This window comes from Gymnogyps californianus, chromosome Z (genome assembly GCF_018139145.2).
Source record: "Gymnogyps californianus isolate 813 chromosome Z, ASM1813914v2, whole genome shotgun sequence".
Lineage (NCBI taxonomy): Eukaryota > Metazoa > Chordata > Aves > Accipitriformes > Cathartidae > Gymnogyps > Gymnogyps californianus.
In genome coordinates this window covers 3932076-3954722 of record NC_059500.1, presented here as the reverse complement: position 1 = coordinate 3954722, position 22647 = coordinate 3932076, and the positions used below count along the sequence as shown (strand labels likewise).

Sequence of the window (22647 nt, the reverse complement as noted above, 5' to 3'; positions counted from 1 at the left end):
CCAGCTAGCATTTTGGAGCCATATAATAACCATTCCTCTTTCCAGCCACCAAATTGTTATTCTTTTGGTATAATGTGGATTCAGGAATGTAAGACTGTGGACCTTAAACCAATGATACAGAAACCCATCATTTGAAAATCAATGATGAATGCATGCATGCGGTTTACAGCTAAGAAGAGTCTGCATTTAAACCAGCTCTTTAAACCGTATCATCTTTACTCAGAAAGCTGTGGCCTGCTCCGAGGCAGCTGTCCCACCTTCAGATAAATCCACCCAAGAGAATGGCCTCATTTACATTCAGAGGCAAAAAAATATATAAGACTTCTAATATACAAATTAAACCTTCCTTCATCCTATACTTTAAAATTACACTCTGCCTGGACAATTATCAATTTAGATGTGACTGTATGCAGAATATCGCATTCCACTATCCACTTGAAAGCGCAAAAATTATATGTCATGTATGAATGGATTTCCTGATTATAGATTATAAGAAAATGAAAAACAGATGGATTTTAGAGCAAGTTGGCTTTACATTTTTATTTGGTTAAAAGCCATATTTTTGCTGGAATAGAACATTTTTAAACATTACAGATATAACTTGTAATGTATAATGAAAATAAAAACAGTAGATGCACAAGTTTTAAAGGGCATATGTCAGAATTTGTAAATTTACAGCATTTTCAATTCAAGAAGTTCTCAGAAAAAATTATTTTTCCTCGTGTTGTTTGTTATACTGACTTGAAAGAGTAAAAATATTTTACACAGAAAAGAGCTTATTTCTAGACAGAACTAGTGCAGCAGCACGTGTCATGAAATGCAGTGCCAGACTTTGTATTTGGACTAATGGCAGAGTATAAAGACAAATGCTTTCTGAGCTTAGAACGCTCTTCTTGGGCATGTTCCCACATTCTGCATTTAGGTACAAGTGCCACTGACTTTAGAAGGAATTCTGTCCAAGTACAGACTGCATGATTAGTCCCTGCAATATCACTTTTTTGAAAAACATCCAGAAAAGTTATTTTTGTGCACCAGTAGTTAGTCAGTCAAGAAGAATTATTAAAAAAAATTTCATTTCCTCATGGAAAACTACGATTTGAACTATGTTACAAATTCACGTACTACTATCTTAAATGATCACTTCCATGTTTTAAGAATTTAAGGGTACGAGTAGTGCACAAGTTTATTCAGGACAGAGAGCAAAGTTTACTTCTCTTCTTTCATCCCCCATTAGTAACACCTGTACCTTACATGTAGTTTTGGTCATTGGTGTTATAGTGGTTGCAAAGTGGCTGTAATTCTTGATATTCTCAGAGTTAGGGCAATAATTCTGTACTGAGCATTTGAGCCAGGAAACTTTCCACATGTTAAGGTAACACAAGTGAGGAAAGAATAATTTATTTCCATATTTCTCAACATTCTTGAACAGCATTGTCATGATTCAGTCTTTAAGTTTTCTAAAATTGGAAAATTTTTGTGTTTTGATTTCTTTAAGTTTTAACCTGTCATGACCCTACTTGTTTCTTTTTAATTTGTGATTTCAAAGATATAGAAATATACTGAATGAAAAAAACTCTATGGTAGTCCTAGAAGAACGAAGAACAAGACACACAATTTATATGTCATTTGTTTGATCTCTCTTTCATTTAATCTCATGCCTTTCACTGACCATACGGGTTGAGAATTCACAAGATCTCTCGGAACCTGGGATGCCTACCTCCCATTAATTTTAATAGGAAAAGAGCTTTCAAATTCTCAAAGGAGTTTCAATAAATATTAACGGTCATTTCAAGTTTCCAACAAGTGTATGCTCTTACTTGTGGAAATTATCATAATTCTTCTAAGAAGAATATGTACATTCCATTTCATGGATGATTCCTGCTTCTTACTGGGTTATGTTAAATGCACATGCCATATATATGACATTATGACTGACCACCAAGCCTCTCAAAAAGAATATTAAATTTAGAATGAATCTATATAAACATGAGAGCCAACTATGCTACAATTTACCTCCACTTCAAAATATATGTATATATAAACGGATCAATGCACTAATAGAAATTTTGTTAAATTTACACCCAGTTTTGCACTCTTCACTCAGTTCATTTTCCTACTTTCTGGAAGGATGGGAATTGTTCCTAGTAGTAATTAAAAGGCAATGAAAGGGTTCCTTTTCTCTCTTACACCTTATGTGTAAATTTTTTTTTTAATGCATACGCACTGTTGGAACAGGCTATGATTTACCACCCAAACAAAATAGATGCCAACAATAAAGCACTAATGCCAGGAAGCTGTACTGGTGTTCACCTAAACATAATTTTTAAAAGAGATAATTGAAGGTTCTTACTCACATGTTGCATGCTAGTCATTTCACAGGACATGACCTCTACTAACTGCAAGCGGTAGAAGAAAACCAACCTGCAGATATGTTCACCCAGAAAAAAGAAAATCTTTACATTAAAGTAGCTGCCCATTCCCACAACATTACATTAATGGACCTTCTTTACTGAATTACTGGGAGGCAACTCAGACAGATGTGGTATATAAAACCTACTGACTTTGTGTGAAAGAATTCTCAAGCATCTTGTGAAATATCAGCTGCTTTTTGAACCGAAATAGGATGAAAGTGCTGTGAATGTGTAGACATTTGGAAGAATGGGAAGAGAATGAGGAGAATACTATCTCAACAACTCTTCGTTATAGTGTTAGAAACCAACCATTTAGAAATAATGTAACTAAAAAGGTAGAGATTCCTACAACAATGTAAGATCAAGTTGACATCCAGGTCTCTCTCTAACTCATTCATTCTTGCCATGCAGGCTGTATAACTGTTAATGGGAAATTCTTGCTCTTTAAGTCTAAAGCTATGTAAAGGGCTCTAATGGCACTACAGTTATCCTGCGCTGGGAAAAAAGACAGTATTTGGGAATCACTAAAATACTGCTGCTACTGTACGCAATTTAGGTGTACGTGGATGGTCACCTGCACTGTGCATCCCGTTTCACGATTCTGAGTGCTAGTGAGATCTCGTTTTGGAAACCAGGCAAGTCCCCACTGCTTCCACTGCAGCGGAGGTAACTGGTCTCACCACACTTCCCAAGGAAAACTGTGTGTATGATCTGCTTACATTTGTAGTATATTAGGAAGAAAGTGACTTCTCTGTTCTGTGGCTCACATTTTTCAGTTTTGCTGTGTCCCTGGGCTGGGACTTAGGCTCAGTACTTAGGCTCAGACCCTACATACTGAGACAGTATGGGTCTTACTGCTAAATCTTGTGTTTAGCGTCATTAACAGTCCTCTAACTGGTCTTACGGTTCCCCTCACTGGGCCTGATCCAGACCCCCACCCACGGGCCGACATCCTGGCCCATCCCCATCCCCACGGAGGTGCCTGCCGCCTGGGGCTGGGTCTGCCCCTGGCTGCCCCCTCGCTCGCTGGCTGGGGCAGTGGGATGGGTCCTGGCTGCGAAGCCCTGCCCTGCCGCCCCCAGGAACCTCCGCTATTCCCGTCCCCTAGCTGCTCGCAGCCCCCAGGGTGTCCTGGCGGCATGTTCCTCATCGTGAAAGAATTAAACCCCAACTCTTCAAATCTTCAGGTCAAGTACTGCCAGCTACCTTAATGAACTGTTTACATGGATGAAGTAGTCAAAATTATTTCTAACCCTTGGGCTAGTGCCATACAAAATTTGGAACATCCTTACAATCTGCTCTATGTGGAGTATTTGCAGGTGCACACAACTACTGCTGAAAAAGCGCACGTGTATCCCATACTGCAGCAACTGGGCTCAGATTTCCTTCAGGACAGAGATGATGCTTCTCAGGCAGAAGCTGAAAGTAAAGAAGTGGCTTTTTGGCCACTTGACAATGCGGAACAGATTGCAAAACACATTTCTGGAAATTTAAGGACATGCCATGAATCTAGAAGGCTAGAAATCTGAGATGCTTTTTCAGCCACACAGAGAAATAGATGAGTTTATTTAGATGTAGAATGAAAGACCACGAGAACAGAAACCTGACCTGTGAATCACAGACCATTACACTTCATGCAAATACTTCACTGCTGCGTCAAGTGCATAACTAAGTACATGGCAAACTAACCTGATAACCAACACTGTGGTTGTGTTTTTTTGCTATCGTAAGATCTGTATTTAAATGCTTCTAAAGTAGTTCTGGCACTAAGTATTCTCCCACTTTAGTCTAGGAGTTCACACCTTAATAAAATAAATGTAAAGGTGGCACCTGACTGTCTACAGCATTAGCCTGTGGCTACCCACATAAGGAATTATGAGCAGCCCTTCAAAACATTTCTTATTGCAATTAGGTTTCCCAAGCTGCAGGCAGATATTTCAGCACATCTCTGGACTCCCTCCTTGCAACCTTTGGAATAGGGGTATACCACATAGGCAGTGAGGGTCTGTTGCAAATTATACACTAAGAGAAGGGGGAGTACTTTTCCTTCTTCAAGAATGATCATCCTTATTCCTCCCTTTTTAGCTCAGCAAAGAAACAGAGCAATCAATGATCCAAGTCCAGGTCCTGTTCTGTTTTTTTACGTTTGCAGTACAGTTACTGTTGTCAGTATGCTTATATTCTTATATTGTCTGATCCTAGCATCTTCCTATTTGTTTTCATAATTCTTTAATGGCACCTCATTTCAGGAATCTCAGAGCATATAACTTTAATGCAGAAACACTATCTTTCTTGTATCTTTACCTCTGATTGTATTGATTCATTTATTTCCATTTCCACAACACTATTTTGTTCTAACATGGTTATTTATCAATAGCTATGCTCAACTCAGAACCCATATATTTCAAGTTATCTTGTTTGGCTTGAAGCTTCACCTAATCAGCACAGTAACTAAGTTGTAATTATCGAGAAAAATCACTTAAGAAAATCACACAGTGGTCTTCAGTTTTGTGCTTTATAAATATTACATGTCTGTAGTTCAAACATGTGGGCACTGCACAATGAGCATCAGAACTATATTCCTGCGTGTTACAAGTTTTTAAGGTCCAAACAAAATGTCAGGGATCAGAGAGTCATTTAAAAGTGTCTTACCATGGCAAAACAGCTACCCTGCCCCTGCCACTGCTGTTGTAGTTGCTACCATGAGGAGCAGGCACAGTGCAACGTCCCCGACCTTGCGTAGTGCTCCCTCCTCACTCACTGTTCACATTTGCAAAGGTTAGCCTGTGCTCTGCACTAGGAATGCAGTGATCTTTCACACTAAGATTTAGTCTAGTAGGAGAGGTCAACATCAAAAATCAAGGGTGGTTTTCAATGGTGCTCATCTGAAATTTAGCTTGCATAACAGCTTTTCTGAAAATCTTGCAGTAACTGGCATAGGCCTGATCTCTTAACATGTGCAGGATGCACAAATCATATCTGGTCCTCACCCATCTGAGATAACGCCCTCTCCAAAATATGTTTTCAGGACTTAGCTGGTCTCTTATGATTATAAGTTAATTCTTATTCCAGTAAAGCAATTAAATAATGCATATTAGGAGCACATATCTTCCTTCGTCTTGTATTCTAGCTGAAAAGATGCTCCATTCTAGTCCTGTTTATGCAAGAAACAAACAGTATTTTTTCTTTTTTATGAGCTGTTCTAGAGTCAGAAGAAAGGAAAAAAACCTGACTTATGTCAGAGAGAAAACTATATTACTGAAAAATATACTCTTTTCTGAAGATATATAGGAGAAAGATATGAGCCTGGGAAGAGTAGAGGATGTATGTCTCCTCCTGACTGCCTGAGCGAGAGCTTTTCACAAATCATCTGCTTTTAACAAATTATTTGCTAATGACAAATAATTTCCTTTTTTGGGTGTTTGAAAACAATTATCATTTGGGGGAAAAATGCTTTTTTAATGAAAATTATTTCAAGACAAGAAGTAATTCCAGTTATAAACTGAACATATTATTTGAAAATGTACTTTCTTGCTTCCCCACAGAAATCTTAGAAATAACTGTTAACAATTTTTTTCATAAACATGTAGCTAAAGTTAAATTGTTGATTCTTGTTACATGCACAATTATTGAAAAATGAAGAATGCATAATTTAAAATTCAATGTCAGGCAAGTTTCAGGACTACATATATTAAACACAAATGGTATATACTTATATTTTTAACTTACCAATGTTATTAGAACAGATATGCACACAGAAGGGAAGTGTTTTACACATAGATAATACTATTTAGATTTGTTTTGAAATTTAAGCAGATGCAAAGAAAAGAACAGTAACTAACCCATCCCTGTCTCTTCTGGCTTTTACTTCTGGGAGACTGTTCCAACTGTTGCCAAAGGAAAAATCAGCTTGCAAAACATTTGGAAAACAAATGGAATTTATGGATTGAATATCTTAATTGGAGAATCATGTTAAAAGGTAAAGGGCAGGGGTCACATGAACTTAATACTGCCAGGAGCTTCCACGTGTGGCTGCAGTCCCAGCTTCAAGAGTTTAAAAGCATTTCTTGCTGTCTTTCTCAGAGCAAAGTCATTGCTGCATTCCAGATCCAGGATGCATCGACTACCTCTTTCAGGACTCAGGATAGGCATGAAATCCAGATGTTTGCTAATTTGCAATGCCTTCTTATATGTTCTGAATTTGAACAAGAATATGGATTGCAGTGTGCAACAGAAGACAGTGTGGCGTCTTAATGAGCAAGAATGCACAGACAAAAAAACCCCAGTGAAATCCCCATCTCACTGAAGTAAATCATAAAATTCCCCTAGACTTCACTAGGAAAAGGATTTTATCTAAAGAATCCAAATTATTCTTGAGGAACATTTGAAACCGCTTGTCATAAAGGAAAAGAAGTCAATCACGCCTGTCTTTAAAATCCCACTTACAAAGAACCACAGTTTGTATGACTCACTTAATCGTTCATTACATGTGAACTTAGGGCTTTCTCCCTTTCAATCCTTTCAAGCTGTCTCTTTATAAATACAAATATTGAGACACTGTTGATTAATGAGATGATGAGACAGAATAACTAAATAAATTACTAAGTCAACACTTACACAACTGATGGAAACCTAATAAAAGCCAAATTTTCACAGATTTTCATCAAGGTCTACTCAGGATGAGCTTACGTGTATCTCTTCATTGGTAAGAGGTCACACAAGTTAGCTGAAAATACACACATCCAACCTTTGCATATGACACCCATTGCAAGATTTTTTTGATTTTTACACGGACAACAGCATCTATCCTTTCAAACTTATTCTCAAAGTTTCACTGATGTGTTTTTTACTTGTATGAAAAGAGCCTGAATGAGCTGTATAAAACAGATCAGTTGCTTAGGGCAGAAATAGGACTTAATTTTGGAAAGGCCTGTGTTGACTGCCTACGCAGATATGAAATTCAGGTACTGTTAGATAGACTATTTCCTTCATACTATGTATTAAAGCTGTCAAACAAGTTCCAGCGTTCTTCCTGCTTTATCACACATCTCCTACCTGTAGGTACTTCCCTTAGAACACTGAAAAAAAAAAGTATATAACCTCCTTATATGGAGGAAAGCTTGGAAAAGGAACACTTAACGGCATAATATGAGTGGAAAAAGAGAAAAGAAAAGGAGAGCTGTTATGTTTTTCATTTCTTATCCGCCTCCGTGGTTTTAAGCCAACCTGCCAATTTATGAATTCTTATTGTTTGGATTTGGTACTATTGCATCACGAAGTCTGTTATGAATGACTGCATGTTCTTTCTTTTGGACTGTAAACTTCCTTGGACAGGAACTATTGTTTACTATACTTTTGTACCGCATCTTGCCCAATCTTTGGATCAGAGGTCTGTGGGTGACTGCACTCATCGAGTAATAAGGGAAGGGCAACGACTTATCATGCTCTCCCTGGCAAACCCAGTCCTAACAGGTTGTCCATAAACTGTGGTTTGGGAACCATTGTTCTAAGCTCACTTGCTTATTTAACATATTTCACACTTGTATCCTAATAATTATTTTCTCTTGACTATGTCAAGCATGATTTCAGGGCACAGTGGAGAATATTTATGTAACTTCTTAATTTTTTTGGTTTTTTTTATTTTTACTGTTAGTTTGCTTATTTATATTTATAGTTTCAAAAGACACTAATGCAACTAGGTGCCTTTGAAACCGTTGCTTATTTTGGTACTGCTTGTAGGCTTACTTGGGCAGATTGCTTCTTTTTAGTAAATCACTTTTTTGAGAAGATACAATCCAGATTGCCTCTACCCTGAGGGCTTATAAATTAAAACCCCCTACTATTACATATATTCCCATGTGGCTTGAAATACTAGTAGAATATATAATATATTCACCCACAGTCAGTACATGACCAAGAAAAGAAAAAGGAGCAGGAAAGTACTAGCAAATTATTATATTGGCTGGAAGGACCTCAGCCCTCAGAAGGTGAGAAGGCAACTGTTAGCTTGTGGTTCACTTCCAGAAGGAAATGACTAGCTGCTGATTTATAGGTAAATACAGGATCCAGTTATTAAACAGACATGGGATGAATTTTTCAAAATGCACTACTGATCTTTTCAGTTTCTAATGATTTTAAAGAACAGCTTTAAAGGTTGAGGTTGAGGATGCTTGATTCAAAGAGAACAAGCACTTAGTCCCTCTGATAGCATTTGTAGAGTCCCAAGTACTTTTGAATAACTTGCTCCTTCAGTTTAATATTAATGTCAAGATAAGAGATAGTACAGAAGTCAAATAGTGAAACAAACAAATTACAGAAAGTGAATAAACAGTTAAAGCAAGTATATTTTTTATTATACCCATCCTGGACTTAAAACTTGAGATTGAATTTTTCCTTCAATTTTAGTATTTATAGTGGTTTAAAACATAAAGAAATTCTGTTGATTTAGATAGGCTTATCCCATTCAAAAGAAAACTTAATTATAACATACAAAATGTCATAATCTGAAAACCATATAAAAATGGAAAATATAGCTCCATCTAAAAATATAACTCAGTTTGAAAGTCAAAAGTTTAAAGTACAGATGCAAAGAAAGATGTCCTCCAATACTGTTGTATCTTGATTTTAAAACCATTGAAATATTTTTAAAGTTTTAATCTTTTATCAGGCTTTCAACACAAATGTTGAGCCACTGAATAAAACTTGAGTTCAGATAATTTACAGTACTAAAACTTTGTAGACATTTTTTATTTCTGGTCAAGTTACTGTTAAGCAGTTTTGTTAAAGACTACGTTCCCTAAAAATTAAAAGAACTTCACATAGTCTATTATGTAAACAGGTAACATGTCACTTAGTCTTCGTATTAGTTATGGGGTAAGCTAGAATGGTTTTAGAGCATACCAGTTTGGGTCCAAAAAGTTCTTGTTCTCTCTTTCAATCAAAAGCCTCTGGTTTGAGAGAATAGTGCCAAAGACATCGCTGTATTTATAATTTAGCAACTATACTAAACGTGAAGTTCACTCCAGTTTTGTTGGCAGTTACCACTATCACATGATAGAAACTATTCAATCAGTGTTTGGCTAAGAACAAATTTACTTTAACAAACCTGAGATAACCTTGCTTTAACTCAAAAATACCACTGGTGGTGTTTAGTTGTGTAGGATAATAAAGAAGTAGTCAGCTTTTTAAAGTTCTATTTATGTCTTGGGTTGACTCCCAAGGTAAATTGTGGACGATTTCAGGGTTATTACTTGAAATAATCCAAACCAACAAAATAACATACTTCTCAAAACACAGGCTTAACTAATCTTTTTCCATTTCTGATATTGTATTTATAATGCAATTTCTTATAATGTAGTTTGTTAAAGTAGTGCAGAAACTGAGGCCTGGTATTAGTAATCAAAAGTAGTTTCATTTTATAATGGCAGAAATGAAACTCTTTAGACTCTTCTTCTTGGAGTATGTTATTTTGAATATATGCTGGTTTTGGACACTGCATAAAAATGCAAATTCATAATGTTCTAATTTGGCCAGAAATATGAACCTCAGGAGATTAAACCACATGATCATGCAACCAGCTTCTAAGATGCCAAATAGAAGAAAACACAGAGGTCTCTGTTTCTTGTGAAGAATGATGAACAAAGAGAACTTTTGATGTTTATTCTTCTGCACCCTAAAGAAAGAGGACTGTCCAAAATAGTGCCATTGTGGAATGATGCAACCAAGACAGAGGATTCAACCTTATAGTGACCTTTTCATCTTTCTTCAGCCCTGTATCAAATTCTTCCTACTGCTCTGCATTTAAGAGATTTAGAGAATACTTCTTTAATGGTGTTTAAAGCTCTTATTGCCAGATAAAGAACAAAGACTATTCATACGATTAAATATTTATGATGCATTCCTAGCAATGCCCCTCATATATATGCCCCTCAAATCAATTGCCTACTCCAAAGTTACCTTGCTTGAGAGCTTAATGCATAACACGGCGCGCAGGAAATACAAATTCTTAATTTGTGAGTAAATAATCAAGCTATCCCTCTTCCTCTCCTTATATATGCTTTTAATATATTTCCAATTAAGAAATGTATTTAGAAAGAATACAAATTTTCGGCTGGCGTACCGATACACAGACTTCATTAAGCACAAGGATGAGCAAGCCAAACGAGACGAACTTTTATTTTAGCGTGTGCCCCTTCGGAAGGCAAGCATCGCCTTCTTCACCGATTGCTTCCCATCGCCTTTTTGAAGGAAGCAGGAAGCGAGTACCGGGGGGCTGGCAGCAGAGGGAGCCCCCGAACAGGGGAACCGCGCTCCCGGCCGCCGGCCGCCGCTGCCGCCCCGCGCGTTCCCGCCCGGCGTCGGGTTAAAGGCAGACGCAAGGCCAGCATCGCCAGAACGAATCTTTCTTTCGCTGTCTTTCGCAGGCTCGCAAAAGACAATTAGCAAAACTGTAATCTTCTATCATGCTTTCTTTTTTTTGAGAACAAAGGAGGCTAATAGCTAAGTTCCCGTGGCCTGCCTCCCCTACTCCTAAATTAATACGAAATGACCCCTCAAAGCTTCAGCATGTGTTTAAAGTGCCTTTCTGATACAATGCTGTGCAGTTTCAATTTTACTACAAATGCATCACACAAACATCTGTGACTCATCTATGCGTGAAGATAAAAGGGGGGGGGGGTGGTGGTCTAATGCAGGCAGAGAAGAGCCAAGAAAGAAAAGATCACTATATCCAGACTTTAACAAGTAATTTTATGAGACAACGTCAGAATTGGCATATGTATCAGCCTTGGTTTGTAGTGCACAAAATGGATCTTCCAATTATTTTTCCATACAGTTCTTTCTGAGAGCAGTTAACCCAGTAAAATTGGATGTGCTTCATGTTTTACCACTCAGCTTATTTTTTTCAAACATATGTGTTTACTTCTCGAACTGAAACAGTAATCTTGCCATTGTCTTTTGTAATCTGTATTTGTAATAATGCAACATTGCTGACATTGCTAACAAACCACTGAGTTTACTGAGCAAAGGGGACTACTCTGACAACATTGCTTTGATAACACAGACCTGAGCAAGTACAGTTCTCATTAGTTCTATGGGAGCAGGACTAAAGGGGCTAATCTTTTTCTCTACATGGGTATTTTGAAAATCCTTTCCCTGTTGTGTACCAAAGCACTTAAGCAAATACATAAAACTAAGCTTAAGTTAATTACTGATTATTTAAGTAAATGCTAACAGATTTTACTGACTAGCAATGCTCTTAGAGCAGGGGCTTGAAATCAAATCTGCGCTCAGTAGACTGAAGTCTAATGAGCGACTCAATATTGAAATCTTTACTCAAGCTTAAATTCATAAAACGAAACCCCACTTCCACTGAAGTCAATGCAAAAACTCCCTGTGACTTAAAAAGGATCAAGGTTTCTGACACGGGCCCCAGTAGAAGTTTTGCCTGAACAGGGCTATGCAGTGGACCCAAAAGTTTTTACAGAAAGGCTAATGTGAAGGAAAACAGACATTTGTGTCTGTGGAATTCATTGAGGTGCACGACTTTTGACATTGCTGAAAACAAGCCTCTTCCTACTAATAAGAGAAGCACAAATATCAACTCCCCACCCCCCAGCTGGGGGAAATAAACCGATGCCAACGACTTTCTAATATCCCACCTCCAGTATGGAGCTATTTTAGGACTGAGCCTTTGAAGGAAGTTCTTTGTTCACTTAGAAAGATAAATATAAATTCTTTTCTCTTTACCTGCACTGGTGCCTGCACCGGTTGTGAGGTCCCCACCCATCAGGCCACCTAGGGGGTTGAAATGAAATACTACAAATGAGCACGATAAATTGTAACAGGCAAACATTCAAAACATTTTCTCTAACTAACTTCAAACGGCCTGCTCCAGTACCCACCACTGTTTTCCTCTGACTTCAACAGGCATCGGATCAAACCCGTAGTCATAAAATTGTAATGTTTAATGTTACCCATACGAGATATTTGCCTTTCAAGGACAAACAAAACACGTAGTACACAACATTTCATTATTTTATTTTCATACTTCTACAGCATATGAAAAATCAATCATATTTGAAAGTTATGTACACTAGTCCTTCATTTGAAAATTATCTTTAGTTCAGTATCAGTCAGAAGAGCAAAGGCTTCCACATAGGGTTGGGAGGAAGAGACTGAAGTTTCCTGGACGAGAATGTACCTCAGAAGCTATAATACATATTTACATAGCTTTTCATTTTAGTTTCCTCAGCCTTTCATAGACATTCACTCTAAGGACTTTTAAAACTTCTCTTTGCACTTCGGGACCTCAAATAGTTCTTTGAACCTCGTATACTTAAGGATCTTGATGTTGCTTCAGCCAGACAGATTGCATGAACTTAATCCCCATTTATCCTATTAAGAGGTGAGCCCTCATCATCACCAGAGCAAAGCACAGCCTCTTGCTATACAAGGCACTCAAGTACAGAGCTCAACTAACATTTACCCATCAAGGAACTTGTGAATGCCTAAATAATAATAAATTCTGCATTTAGCCTCTAGACTGACGATTTCAGTAACGAGTGTCCTATTTTACTTGCTTCAACTTGTTTGAGTTGGCTACATTTTCTCCCCTGCCCCCTAAAGCTTTATGGTATAGTGAGCTCTTGCATGAATTAAGTGGACAAGCTGCCTTTTTATGAAACAGCAAATTGTCTGCCCTTTTATCCTTTATTGATTTCCTTTAATCTTAGTCAATATTCAGCTTTTTCTAGAACTTTTTTTTAATTTTCTAAATTGGGAATAGAAACCCCTTTGGCTCTTCTTTTGATTTTTCAACACAGCAATTTTGGACAAACTATTACGACTGGTAAAAACAGAGTTCTTGTTTCTCAGAGTACAGTTTAAAGTGACCTAAGGCACACAACCAGCTGATAAAAGAGCATTTAAAGCGATGGGATTGAACAGAGCCTACCTGTGTTACCTGCACTCGGAGGCCGATGTGTCACGCCAGGAGACATGCTATTTCTTTGCAAAGAAGGATGAGCCAGCGGCAGAAGGTTGGGGTTTCCCAGCGAGCTGACTGGGTTACTGTATACCAAACTGTTGTGGTTGGACACTGGGATAGAAACTGGCATCTCAAAGTTTGGTGGTGGAACAGCCTGTACAAGCAAAAAAGGGAAACAAAGACGAGAATAGTACAGAAGCACAACAGCCTTCAAGTACAGTTACTCTATATTTAGTTGGAATATTTTGTAGTTGGTGGTTAAAATATTTACGCTCGCCCCCCTCCTCCAAGAGTCAAGAGAAGAGTTTCAAAAGAGTTACTAAGGCTTTTAAATATGATTTTTCAAATCATGATTCCATCTTCCTTTAATGCAGCTTGCACATTTACTTTGTGAGAACTGGAAAGATTTTTTCCTTTTTTTTTTTGTTTAAAACAAAACCCGGCTTTATGAAGCTTAATTTCCTTCTTCTTTCATTCCGTGAAGTCGTAATTGTTCACTTGTGATATCTTAATCTAGTGTCACAGTTGACTACAAGATCAAAGGTACATGATTATGATGACTTCATCGCATGGATAAAAATTAGAAGGGGTGGAATGCAAAAGGGAAAGCTTTAATTTCAGCTTATGTCGCTTTAGCAACCAGAATGATCCCAAATCACGTTAAAGGCACCAACACAGTAAATTACTTTCTTAAAGGTTTCTGTCTTAGTGTGGAGGGGCTTAAAAGAAACAAAGTTCTACTCAGGGACAGGTAGCAAATACAAGAACTTTAGATACACACCAGTCTTTGGGTTCTTTGTGGGTTTTTTTGTTTGTTTTTTTTTGCGGGGAGGGGTGGTGGTGTGTGGTGACACTTTTTCAATATACTGTTTTCATACTTTAAGGCAGGATCCTCTCCTCAGCCACTTTCCTTTGCAAGAATCCCTTTCAAAAAAGAACCAAATTATGGACCACTCTGCCAGAGGGTGTGAGGAGATGCAGTACCTCATTCTCATTATGCTCATAGAAAGTCCAGCTCAGGTTTTCTTGGTTGGTTGGTTGGTGGGTTTATTGGTTGGGGTTTTCTTCGGTGGCAGTTGCCTGAATTTCTTTAGAATTTATGACTCTGGTGGCATTCAAATACATTAGAACTCCATATTTAATTTACTTGTTTTTAAAATAATTTCTTGCCTTTTTTGAATGGAAAGAAAACTTTTTCAGAATTACCTGACAGTATTTTAAATATTCAAATACCTGAATGCAAATGAAATACCCCTTAATTTGCCATTTAAAAATATTATGAGCTTCAACAGTCTAAACCCATAAAAGAATTCTTTAAACCAGCCTTGTAACATCTTCAGAGGGAGGAAATCACATATTTTAATTTTGTTGTTGGCAGCTGATAGTACTGGTAAGTCTTCAAGGACCTAGAAGGAGTAAATTGAGAGCTGGACACATAATCTGCTGTGTCAGGCAACAGAGGCACCCTGACCTTGTGCCACCCACATGTCTCTTCTCTGGCTGGCCAGAGCTGTTGACTGTGCCCTGTGTATTACGGCGCTGGCCATCAAATTACGGTTATCCCTTAAACATTTTTTTTTTGTCCTCTCCCCTTTCTAGGGGCAGACATAATTTTGCTCTAAATATAGAGGAATCATTTTGCTTAACCACTGAAACACACAGCAAGATTTTAGTTCAGGGTATGATGTGAAGGATACATTACACAAATGCCTCGGGACTTATTTCAAGGTGTTAATTTAGCTCTGAAACCCTCTATGTCGCCTGTGGCCTGGTTTTGTGAGACATGGCCATAGCATAACGGCTGAGATCAGGCAGGGCACTCGAGCAGATGGACCTGCTGGCATTGCTCCCCAGCCGGGGGGCTGCACACTGGGACTCGCTTCCCTTTGCCGAGAAGCCGAAGTGCACCCCAAGGGCCATATTTTCCATAGAGTTGATCGATTTAAGTAGAGGTGGGAAGGGGAGGAGAGGTGTCTTGGGAATCTACGTATTCAGTCTCTAAGGAGCAAAACTACACGTGCTGCTAGGTCTGTGTAGGGATCCTGAAACATACTAATGTTTGTGTCTCACAAATAGAAAAAATAAATAATTACGTGATGAAAAATGTAATTGCTGAAGTATGTTCTTTATTCCTTTCAGGAGCAACCTTTTTTTGCCTGCAGATGTTCTTACAGATGTTCTTGCATGTGTGACTTGTCTTTCAAAGGAAAATTTACAAAGTACATAACACAAGGAGTACCACTGTATGTCATGACTGAAGTCTAGGCTCCTTGGAAATAGGTTCACATAGCACAATCTGAAACATTTTATCAGCCTGAAGGTATGTTTTGAAGCAAGACATTCTCTTCACCGGCCACAGAACCCAAGAGGTTCCCAAATCACATGTAAGTCAGAAATGCATGGCTGCTCGTGGAGCTCAAAATCAGCTGCTGCTGCTGGTTTCTGCCTTTTCAAAAGGTTTTAGCCAGTGAATCCACATGGGGACAGAAGTCTTAGCTCCACCTCAGCCTGATGTGAGACATGAATAAGCCAACATGGAGTCTCTTGTTATTGCAACGTTCAGGGCTGTGGTGGAGATCTCTCTGCCTGGTGGCTTCGAGCACATGATGCTGCCTGCTTGAGTGCCAGCCCATGTTAGATGGAGTGTCACCCACTGGACAGCCCTTCGCACAATGTCTTCTTCACCTCTGTCATGAGATCTGTGAAATCTGTCCTCTGAGCCTGGGTAAACACCAATATTGCCCCTATGTTCTTAACTTACGATCCTAATCCCAATTTCTGTTGAGTTATCTAAACTAAAACACAGGTACTAATGCAAATCTGAAGGTCTTGCCAATCCTCAACAGGCTTGTCTGCTTTCATCATTATGCTCTGTCTTTCTTCCATGTACAAACCAAACCCTTCAAGGGCTGGAATCATCTTTTTCTACGTTAGCACAGCACAAAAGAGCTCCAGTCTTGGTCGCTCGTGTGGCTGCCAGTCTCACTAGTCATCACTGAAATACAAACATTGCTTAAACAGTTACTTAGCTTTTGTCATTTTAAAAATATTTTTTTAAACTAGTTAAATTATTTTCTTAATTTCTGTAGTAATGGTTTCATTTTCACCATTTTACCTGCTGTCCGGATATACTTACATCTATTTACAGAGTATTTCATAGGCAATTTTATCAGGGCAAAGTCACTTTACTCTCTGTTTTGCAGCACAATACACACTATATCTGGAATATAGTAGTTTTTATTTCTTCTCCTCATTAGTCAGAAGTTAGAGAGAGAAGTTTGTCTGGATAAGCACCAGTATTAAACAGTAAGTCTCTAGCTACACTTTTGCTCTGGTTGCCCAAATTTTGTTACGGTCTTATATGTCCTTCACCAAGAAGTGCAACCTCCTGCAGATTCCCTAGTCATTCTTGGTGGTAAGTCACGGGGCATATCTATTCCAGCTAGGCCTGATGGACTTTAAAGCTTATGATGCACTTGCGTAATATCTATATTAGTAAATTAAACTTGCCTAGGAGCTGAGGCCATCTGAGGCCACAGAGCAGTCCATGTCCATACTATTAAGCTTTCTCAACCTCAAAAACTTCATGACTACATATAAACTGACAATTGGGAACTGTTCCTCGCCTGGGCTAACTACCAAACAGAGCTATGAAATTGTCTGGGAGACCGTTATTTGGCCAGTGCCACAAGCATGCCAGGGACTGTTCAAACAATTCAGGGCAGAGATAAGAACCTCCCGCTGCCTTGGTACGTTCTTTGCCATTTGCTAATTTACTAACATAGATGAAGCCTTACTTTAACGTGTATGCAGCTTGCCACATTTTGCCTTTTTTTTTGCCCTCTTGTCTTTTCTCCTTTGGACACAATTGCCAAAGAGTGCAGATGGCTCACCTGAGAGGATACTGCCAGCGTACAGCACACACTGTGTTAGATGTGTGCTCCACAAGCTGTGGTAAGTTGTGCAAAGCAAAGTGTTGGGGACTCAAAACCCTTGGAAATTAATGGACCAAACATTCTGTGTTAAATATTGTTTTTATCCCTTCCATGTTCAACCAGACCTTCATTTATTTAGAGACAGAGATACTTATAGCTCCCTTCTAGTGGACTATTTCTGTCTCCTCTGCTTTCATCACTCTTATGAAAACTACAAATAAATGTCTAATTATTATCAGATGTTTTAGAACAATATAAATACTTATCCCCAGAAAATTATCTGAGGAAACATTATTGGCTTTAGCTGTTAGGAGCAAAAGCCAATTTTGTTTTCATTTGGCAGCAGCTTTATTCTGTTACAAGACCAGGCACAGGCATTGCATTGTTTTATATATTTTGTAAGTAGTGATTTAATGACTTGACTTGGTGACTTTTTGTTCAATTTTGCTTTCTTCCCCCTAACTTTCTTGGCTACCTTCGATGATATAAATGAATACAACTTCCCTGACTTCTCTGAAGTTATACTGATTTGTACAGTTAAGGATATGATTGTATACAATATAATATATAATATGTATATATAAAAATATATATTTACAAATTTCCATTCTGTACTAGTTTTGAGCTCCATCTTGCATATTACATCTCAGCTTATGCCAAGAGAAGGAGCTCCTGTTGCATTAGAGGAGAACATCTACTGATTCTTCTTTTTGTGGTAAGCAGCTTGATAGAGCACACAGACCTTGAGCGCTGCATGTGAAGTATTCAAAGAAGGGATATCCTGTCTTACATGAAAAGAAACGCTAACATTTTGCAGTTCTGTATCTCTGAAGCATGTCTGAAGTAATTTCACAAAAAGATAATACACTGTACCTTGTAACATCCCTGCAAGGTAGGAAGTTACATTATGCCCAAAATACAGCTCAGGAAACCAAGTTAATCACCAAGTTAATAGCTAACGTAGGACTATATTTGATGTCAAAATGTTAAATTTAATGAAGGCAACCAGAGGGAAACTCCATTAATTTCTGGGAGGACAAAAGTGATGTACCATGTTTAGATTAACTGTGTTGTTTCTAATTCCTAGAACTTCCCTAGTTTTATAGAAAAGACGATTTTCCCAAATGCTTATGGAGGTAAAGAAAGTGACAGAACTCACTACCACAGGAATGAGCTTTTTTCCAAGGGTTTTTTTTCATGTCTTAAGATTTCAAATGGTTATAACATGTGCTGCTTTGTTGGAACAAAAACAGGTAGCATGAGAGAAACAGAGGATCTGAAGGACCATTCCAAACACAATTTTTAAGGTGGAAAAGTAGCGTGGTTCAATACTATCTGATTGAAAATTCCGTCACTTTGATTTGAACAAGCCAAAGGTCATCCTTGAAAGAAGAAAGGAATGGCAACTGGTAAGATTTTGATGTGAAAAAGGGTTAAGCATCCCAGCCTATAACAGCCACCCTAAATGTTGCAGTCAGCGTTTGTCAAACTCATCCTGAGAAACCAAATTCATGGTGACAGCTTTAGAGCTTTTTTTTCTGAGAAAAGCATCTATGCAAAATAAAAAGGGAGGTAAAAAAAGATGGAATATATATATTCTGCCCTGATATTTTATATACATGTTGGGCATCCTTAACCAGCCATTCCAAATACTAATTTATCAAATTTGGTGCCACTCTGGTCTCTGGGAAAATCTGTATTATTTAAATTCTTTTGCAAAAATACATTTGCCATGATGTGAGAACTTCTTCAAATTTTAATTAACTTGAGTGAAAATCTTTCTGTGGAGAATTAATGGAAAGAACACTTACACTGCATGAGACAGAATCTGAGCATCCTTAAGAGGTATCCACAGCTTAGGTATCAGATTTTGTACGCACAATTGACTAGCACCACAGAAAAGACTTGGCTCATTCTGGGTATACAGACATTCTTTTTGGCAGCTAACCATACAACCTACATGTGGGAACGAGGACTGAACACATCCAAATGATCTCTTTTAGAAGCAAGCAGTTACCTATGCAAATTCAGATGCTTCTTTGGACCTGGGCAAATCTTTGGTTTGCTACTTTCTCCTCCACACACATTTGGAAGAAGGGCCAAATATAACCTCCAAACCTCCACATTCTTTTTGTTGGTTTTATAAATGTAATATTAAACATAATGACAAAGTATTCTCCCCTTGTATGTTTTGTGCAAACAAAATAGCACATGCAGAGTTATTTCTCTTAGATATCTGGCAAGGCATATGACTGATGGTTAGAAATTTTGACTTGGTTAAAACAAAATTTAGCTCATGTTAAAGCATTAAAGAAATGCTGATGAGGTCAAAGCAAATTCTCTGATAAAGCTGTAAAATCACCCCAACACACAAACATGTCTGAATCCTACCATTAGGCTCTCATGCAGTCTGTTTCTCTGCAGCGAGCAAGTAGCTGTAACCCTTCAGTGCTGCAACCCAGTTTAGCAGAGACACTTGAGAACTGAAGCGACACGCACAGAATGCACTAATTACTATATATAAAGGAATTTCAGTTCTACATCGCTTTTTCTATATCACCACAGAAAGTATTCTGTGGGTTTGTTAGCCTGTCCACAAAGAAAGATTTCCATCGTTATTTTTTAGATATAATTTGGGCGAGTGGTGTGGTAAAACAGTTCTGTAAATCAAGTGAATATAATGTATATATGTATATTTCACTTCCTTCTGTAGGTTTCACCTATAGTAGGCTTTGTCTGTGTGTCAGAGGTAGAGACTTGGAAGAAAAATATGTTGTGTGAAATTTTCTGACCACAGTGTTTAATTATATTTTGGGCTATTAAAGCCTGTTTCCAGCTGAAATGTTTTCCTTAAGAAGCCAGAACTGAAAGGGTTATGGTTTGTTACTGCAGCAGTTATCAGCAGACAGCCATCTAACCTTCGGTACTTACAGGTATTTTATGGCTCTTGATCATATTATCAAATTCTTCATTAATTTTTTTGTATTTTTCTTCAGTGCGTGGGGTGAGAGCGTAAGAGGAGTCAGGATCGGGGCTTTCACAACCTTTGTTTTCTTTCTTGTTCAATGCCTGCCAGGTTCAGAGAAATATCAAAAAGTAAAAAAAATGAAAGGGAGCTCAGAGTACTTACACATAATCTTTGCCTGCTGATCATTAGATCAATATCTTCGTTAATTTTTCTGTACTTGTCCTCAGACTCAGGGCTGTGACCTACTGAATCGTCTGCATCGGGGTCTGGACTGTCACAGCCATTAAGTCCTTTCTTTCTCAACGTCTGAAATACATAATTTGGAAAGTTCAATCCTTGACACAGGCTGCAAGAAAGACTCAGCAGTGTTACAGTAACACAAACTGCCCAGCAGTGGAAGGTTTTACATTATGCTTTAGGGAAAGAAAATGACTAGAGATCCACCACACGGATGCTGTAGGTCTCCAATTATGAGTGGCAAGAGAGGACCATACAGATCTCTTTCTTCTGAAACTGGAATCAGTCAACAAAGAATGAAGCTGACAATCTGGCAAAGTGCCTGTGCTAGTACCTCCCCCCCATATCCGATAGCATTAAAGGGTTAAGATACCCACCCAGAATGCAATTTATTTTAAGATATTTATTCACTTGAAATGAATGAACATTAAAAGCAAAGGACGCATACTGTTTACAGTGGAATACCCCGTTTTTTTCCTTTTCTCTGAAGAAAGATACAGGAGGAAGAACTGAAAAAAAAAACCTGCAACAAATTTAGGAATTCATGCTTTTCACAGAAGCAGCAGGAGTACCTAAACTGAATTCTTCCTTTGAACTGGATGTAAGGGGTGACATTAGCAATGCCCTGCCATTCCTAAGTGTATACTTTTGATAGGACAAGGGGGAGGACAGAGTTGCTAATGTGGCTGTGAAATACCGATTAAGAGCTTCTAGATATGGTGCTTACTTTTTATTGACTCCAGTTACAGTGCTACAAATGCACAGTGCTGAAGCTTAATGTACAGGAAAAAGCACTGCTAAAACAGATGCTTAGTGAAAAGTCAAAACAGATGAATTTCAGGTTCAGCAGCTCAAATCAACCCTCGCAACCATGATCATCATCACCAAGATAAATAATGGAGATGAAAAAGCTTAAAAACAGAATGAAATCAGTAGCTAACAATTCAGAACGGTTCCCTGGCCTCAAATAGGTTTTAACTGATCTACCTCGACAGATCACCAAAGAACAGTCACGGGCTTCATTAAGGTAAAAGAATATGAGAAACAAGTCTTTGTGGACTCCCCAAGTACAAGTAATAGTACACAAAGTCAGTATTTGTAAGATTTCTCAAATTTAGCTTCAATAATGTCTCAGTCAAAAACTCTTCAAAGAGTCCATTTGGCTGTCTACAAACTTCATTAGACAGCTTGCAGTTAATTCTGAGTTGAAACCTGGCTAAGCAATCTCAGTTACAAGATATAGATCACATAGCACTCTTGTGTTAGTAAGCGGCTATACTTGTGCTGTGTATTAGCGTGGGATGCTCCGGTTTCTTTTTGCCTTCTCAGAATGGCTGCTTCTCATCTGAGCTTTTTGTTCCTCTTGGAAAAGTACATTTCCTAATTATTTTCTTTAAGGCAATGTCCAGTTTACCACCATTAAAGTCCTCAGGTATCATAATGTCATACCTTGTTTCTGTACTATTGTATTTATTCATTAAAAATTAGACTTCATCTTCTGCATTTTACCTGAGACTTAAGCACAGAGCCCTCTTATTCCTGCAAAAGCTATAAAGCTGTTCTCCTTGTGGAGACGCACCCCCTGAACCTCACATTTTCATCGAGTCAGCAAAGTGATGGTGATCTGCCCTAAGAGATCTGAGCCTTCCAAACTCATGTTGTGGACCTCTGAAACAGATTTAAGCAACTGTGGAAGGCTGGCTCAATGTAGGTCTTTCTTTTCAAACTTTGTATCTGTACAGTCTTCTTGTCTAATCCCACGAGCTACTACTGACACACAGACAAAATTATAAATCCATTAGAAACAAACCTTAAGAAGCTAAAACAACCTGAATGATTCTCTACACTTCTTCTCCACTCCCTCTTATCTCTCTTTTATCTTTTAAATGTTAACTAGCAGAACAGACACAGTCATCTATGATTTCTACCGCTACTAGCTTGAAACAAGCCAATTATAAAGAGGGTTTTTGCATCAGCTGTTTGATAGATTTAATAGATACAATATGATATACTAAAAGTGAAATTTCTCTTTTACATCTGAATAACTAATCTCAACTAACGTTCTTCTCTTCATGTAAGTACAAAAGAGTTGTTCTCTGAATACATAAA

The 22647-nt window shown here is 38.1% G+C and overlaps 1 protein-coding gene across 5 annotated transcripts in view; it reads right to left on the bottom strand.

Moving 5' to 3' along the window:
• The window catches only part of MEF2C (myocyte enhancer factor 2C), a 127749-nt gene that overhangs the window by 18496 nt on the left and 86606 nt on the right, over nt 1-22647 (bottom strand). For 2 of the 5 annotated variants that reach the window (XM_050912473.1, XM_050912475.1), the window contains exons 4-6: nt 20464-20607; nt 13366-13552; nt 12159-12206 (exon numbers count right to left, since the gene is read on the bottom strand). In XM_050912473.1, coding sequence (XP_050768430.1) covers nt 12159-12206; nt 13366-13552; nt 20464-20607 — 379 coding nt within the window. Of the gene's footprint in view, nt 1-12158; nt 12207-13365; nt 13553-20264; nt 20403-20463; nt 20608-22647 lie in introns of all 5 variants that reach the window. The other 3 variants (XM_050912474.1, XM_050912476.1, XM_050912472.1) reach the window with 2 other exon arrangements.